Here is a 5,423-nt window from a genome sequence, read left to right as displayed (position 1 = left end):
TGGTGTGTTCCTACTGTTTCTGAGTTTCTGTTGAAGTCTATTTTACTACAGAATGGGAAAGAAGTCCAAAAAGGAAAGATTGACCTTACTGCTGCTGATGAAATCAAGTCACATGATACTAGAGCTTTATTTTTTGTTTGTTGAATCCTAATGTGCGGTACTGGATAGGATCAGAGACAGCTGAATATGCAAGTGTCCAGTCAATGGATTAAGGGACATGTGAATGGATTACATTTTATTTATGTAGTCCACTCAATTAAAAACACAGCCTGGTATTATTACCTCCACTAAGGAGGTTATGTTTTCTGTGATGTTTGTTTTGTTTGACTGGCCCAATTTTCATAAATCTTGGTGGAAGGTTACATTTTGAGAGAATATGAATCACAGGGCAGATACACAAAGTTATTTTTCACCTTTGTTAACATTGTGAAAGTGAAATTGTAATACAGACATAGCATATCATAGAGGAGTGGACTATTGGCCTTGGTCTGCGCTTCTAGTTGACCAGTGAAACATTGTTTTTACTGATGTTGTGACACTTCCTTTTTAGGAGAAGGTAATGTATCAGTTCTGCATTTTGTTTAACTAATTACAAAGCATGCAAAATGTCACAGAACTTTCCAATAAAAGGAATGCAAATCATATCCATTTGGCCTTTTCCCTTATGTACTATAATCACCCCCTATCCAAACCATTATCTAATGCTTTAGCATATTACCATCAGGTTTATCTTTGTCATTAATGAGCTACATTCAACCTACTATCTGTAGAATACACAACAGTATTGAAATGAATCCTTAATGGTCTTTTGTACAGATACAATATATGCAGGATCGACTGTTACCTGAATATTTTATATAATATTGTTAAAGGCATTGCAATACTCTTCATGAAAAAGAATGCTGAGGAGCCAACTGTAGCAGGCTTACTGGAGAAAATGCAGATTTGTTCAAAGCTGAACGTTTTTGCATTGGAAGTGAACAACACAATTTTTTCATAGTGGGAAAAAATGTCCCACAGAACAATCTTCAAAATTAAATGAACTGAACTAAAGTGAGATTATACAATGGGACTGTGTGTGTGTGTGTGTGTGTGTCTGTACCTTGACAGAGTTCTGGAGTACTGTAACAGGAAATACTTTGGTAGGCATAGAACTGAGAAACAAACGAAAATTCTCGTGGATTGATGTGTCTGCAGAGGAACAGAGAGGAACATTATTCACAGCAATAAACAAAAGACAAACGAAGTTAATGAATGTCACTCTGACTATACAAAGACAAATTTGACTGTTTTTCCACTAGAAGAAGGAAACAATCATTTAGTCATTTCCGTCCCCAGAAGCGTGGTTAAATTGTGCTGTGTGCACACTGCAGTGTGTTTTTTATATTTTTCTATATATATTTTTTAGATTGGCTTTAAGCCACCATTCATTAGACCTGTGCAGTCACAGAGGTTTTTTTTACACCTGGGGATTTACACATGCGATGCCTCTGGCATGTAACACAGTGGCTGTAGAGATTTATTTGTCCACCCGTCAAACATGGAATTAAACTGGAGCCTAGGGGATATTCTTGTTAATTCAAAAGCAGTATAAAGACTGTAATATGCAACAAAAATGATCTATTCTAAAATAAGACTATAAAGTAAAACTACCTCAATACCTTTATAATTAAACTGAACTTAAAAATACAAAAATAAATAAAAATAACAAGATGAAGATTTACTGCTAATACGGTATTAAAGGAGTCGTATTATGCTCATTTCCAGCTCTATATTCTTAGTCTGAGACTCCACTGGAGTAGCTTTGCATGACTCACTCTTCAAAAACATCTTTATTTATCCCATACTGGCCCCTTCATGCAGCCCCTCTATTCATTCTGTCTGAAACAAGCCATCTCTCTTTAAACCCCTAAAAACTCCCTAAAACCCACTTTCTTTTCAACAGCATAACAGCAAATTTACCGTTTATCAAACCACAAATGAGACAAGAACTAGGTTGTAAAAATGATAGACGTCATTGGAGCGGAGTGAGACGGGGCCACAGTGATTATGGTACAAAAGCATACACCTTTTACTTTTTTTTCGCCTTGTTTAACATCAACTTTGTACCATCACAAAAAATATATACAGTATATGACAGAAACTAACGAAATGGGTCCTTACACACTAATGTTGAAAAGTAATGTCTTGGGTTTTTGGAATTTTTAGATGCAAACACCTTTTTCCTGGCAAATTACTTATTTTTTTTTATATATAATGGAATTAAATACTCATTCTTATTTCCAGGAGCAAAAGTACAGAATGTAATCACAAATGGGCCAGAAGCCACGTGTGTGCAGTTACATGTGTAGTGTGTTTCAGTGTGGTAATACCAGGTTCGGTGAAGGTCTTGATGAGCTCCTCCATGGCTAACATCCAGGAGACAGCCAGATGACAGTTCTGCAGGAAGACCCATTTGCCACTCTTTAGTGCTGCAAGGATCATCTTCTCTGCTATCGGCCCCTGGCCTTGACCCAACGAGATGGACTCCACTCTGAGAGACAGGGAGAGATGGAATCCCTCTGTTTGTGGTTGCTGGCTATTGCCTGTAAACTATATTCAGCTCTATTCTGCCACACAACCCCAACTGTCTTACCCCCCCCAATCTAATTTTACCTGTCAAGACAACCTCTCTCTTTTGCAAAGCGCTGGAAGGCACCCATAGGGTCGGATCCTGTGCTGAGAATGAATATCAGTGGTGTGGAGGGGGACATATCGTTGTAGAGATTAGTCAGGTCAACTGGGGGGTTTTCCACAAACTGCTTCCCCAGGCTGACAATCACAAACTCTGTTGCTGCAAACACCGCCTGGACAAGAGAGGGAAGAAGTAAATCATAAAGGAAAGAGAGAGGGGCACAGTATATCCATGAGAATATGTGACAGATAAAAGGTAAAGAGACAGCATCAATGTAGGAATAGCTAGCAAGAAAGGAGTAAACAGAAAATCTAAAAGAAGTTATAATCAATGGACTGTGGAAGACATTGTGGGGACATAAATAGAAATAAAATGAAACAGATGTATCTATTAGCAGTGCACAGGACAAGACTGGAAGGCTTTATTTTCTAAGATTCAGTTGCTGGAATATCTTGTTTTCTATGGGAGTGCAACCAACAGAGGAATGTTTTGCCAGGGTCTTGCTGAGGGACCCGAGCAAGCATAATTTTAATTTGGTGTAATTAGTTATATCTTTAAGATCAACTGACATGGACAAGTCTCGAAAAAAAATCTCCAAAACCCTGATTGCCATAGATTTCATCCTCACTTACCTTTTCTTCCATAAAGCTCTTGATAAGGACTAGCTTCTGGAAGGCCCCCAACCTCTCATTCCAGTAGCCTCTGCTCTCCTGCTTCACCTCCTTGGACTCCCCAAAAGGAGGCAACCCGTTCTCAGGATTAATAGATGCTTGAAAACGTCCTAAAGGAGAGGTGACTGTCATTAAATGCTACACAAATCTTCTTATGGGTTTTTTTAAGACTTTTGCCTGGCGGTGTATAGATTTGTACACCATGTGGTAGAATGGTAGAAAAGTGATTGGTAGAGAAGTGAAGAGAATTTTGTAACACTGTAGTTTTTTATATTCATTATGATGCACTACATAGACTGATTCTTGGTAGATTAGCCGGGATATTAACACTAGGTCTGGGTTACCTAGCTTGATGTGTATATGCGTTCTAGTGATTTCCTTGGAGATGTCCTTGAAGCAGGGCAGTGTGTCCTCCAGCTCACAACATGTCTGCCAGTAAAAATCACTTAGCCATGGCACATCTGGCCGTTCTGCATAGTCCTGGGAGAAGGAGAGATTAAGGAAATGGGAAAAAGATGCAGGGCAGACTTTGAGTACAGAGGCAGTAAAGTAAAATTAAAGGATGTCAATAAAACTGTGAAGAGAGGATCATTCAAAACATCTATGGTGGGTAGACATAAATGATTAAGAGACGGTAATGGCATGAATACGCAAATTTGAAACGCAGTTAGCAAGAGAAGTGATGATGGATGCGCTGAAAGTACAATGCAAAAGACTGGAGAGAGAAGTACAGGGGTGAAGGAGAGGAAAGGGAGGACAGCATTTGCATGGTGATCACGGCGGCTGACAGGCAGCACCTCCTGCCTAACTAATGCCATATAAATGAGAACCAAATGGTAGGTGAACATACGAATACACCCCTAGTGGCACTGACTGATCTGTATTGTGGTCTCAAAACCATCTGAAGTCATCAATAAAACCAGAGCCAAATCTCAAAGGTCCTTTTATTCATCACTCTGTACTACCTTCCCCCTTCTTTACTGCCCCAACCACTGGTGCCTCAGCTGCACTCCCTCCGTCCCCACTGGGGTTTGAGCTGGAAGATAACAATTATAGAGAAATATGTAGAGAGACTGAGATTGAAAAGACAGAACAAAGGTGATTATTCAAATAAAATCATTGGTTGGACTACTCTGAGGTCAATTAGACTCTCAGTTCAGATGACCTCATTTGACCTCACTGACTGTGTCAAGGCGGGCCATATATCTGACTTGAGATCCTTAGGCTTTTGCGTTGATTTCTCAAGGCCTATTAGCGCACTACATACAGGTTATATAGACAGCAGAGAAACATATACTCTCATTTTTCTTATCTCTCTTCCACAGAAATATGTATTTTGTCAACCTCTCCAGACAGACTTTCTCATCTGTTCTTTTGTCTCTCGCTCACTGAGTGTGTTTCCATCAGTCTCAGTAGCTCCTCAGCCATAAAATGGCCAAGAGAGAGACTGCTACTTTGTGACAAAGGACTTTTTCCCCCTATCAACTCAATTCCAACATAAGGGGGGGGGGCAACCTGGGGGAATTTTGGAATAAAATAAAATGTACCTTGTTTATCTGCAGTTAAGAGAATCCAGCCAACAAACTGTAACAGATTTCCCTATTTTCGTTTAATTATAAGAATACCAGGAAGCCAAAAAGGATGAAAAAAAAAAACATTCTTTTTTTAATTTAGAACTCATGACACAGTTAAAAATAAGCCGTTATCTCTCTATTCCTGCAGGCAATTAAGCCTCATACCTTACGATTTGTTCTGGATTCAGTGGGCCAATCACCTTACAGAATAGCTGAACTGATTTTGCTTTTCTCAATGAATCGGCAGTCTGTTGCACCAACTACTGTGTATGTAAGTTCAAACACATCCTAGTTTGAATGTAGTGGGGAAGTTACGCTATAACTTAGTAAAAAAAGATGTCACAATACAAGATAGCTGCAGCATAGAGCTACAGTTACAAAATTTAGCAGGTTTAAGTCTGACGAAGAGGAAGAGGAACCAGAGAAATCAGCACATTTCAAGCACAATGGCATGCACACTGGGTGTTGTGCTCAATAGTAGCTGTTTTTTTTTTTCGAAAACGG

General features: G+C 39.2%; 1 protein-coding gene across 1 annotated transcript in view; it reads right to left on the bottom strand.

Moving 5' to 3' along the window:
* Positions 1-5,423, bottom strand: part of dnah6 (dynein, axonemal, heavy chain 6) — a 54,420-nt gene that overhangs the window by 9,202 nt on the left and 39,795 nt on the right. The window contains exons 66-70 of the mRNA XM_035659553.1: positions 3,690-3,825; positions 3,307-3,455; positions 2,656-2,846; positions 2,373-2,533; positions 1,103-1,191 (exon numbers count right to left, since the gene is read on the bottom strand). Coding sequence (XP_035515446.1) covers positions 1,103-1,191; positions 2,373-2,533; positions 2,656-2,846; positions 3,307-3,455; positions 3,690-3,825 — 726 coding nt within the window. The remainder of the gene's footprint in view (positions 1-1,102; positions 1,192-2,372; positions 2,534-2,655; positions 2,847-3,306; positions 3,456-3,689; positions 3,826-5,423) is intronic.

Source organism: Morone saxatilis, unplaced genomic scaffold (genome assembly GCF_004916995.1).
Source record: "Morone saxatilis isolate NCDOM2014 unplaced genomic scaffold, NCSU_SB_2.0 Contig17, whole genome shotgun sequence".
NCBI classification, from domain to species: Eukaryota; Metazoa; Chordata; class Actinopteri; family Moronidae; genus Morone; species Morone saxatilis.
Note: the sequence above shows the minus strand (reverse complement) of the source record. Positions and strands in the feature narration are given on the sequence as shown.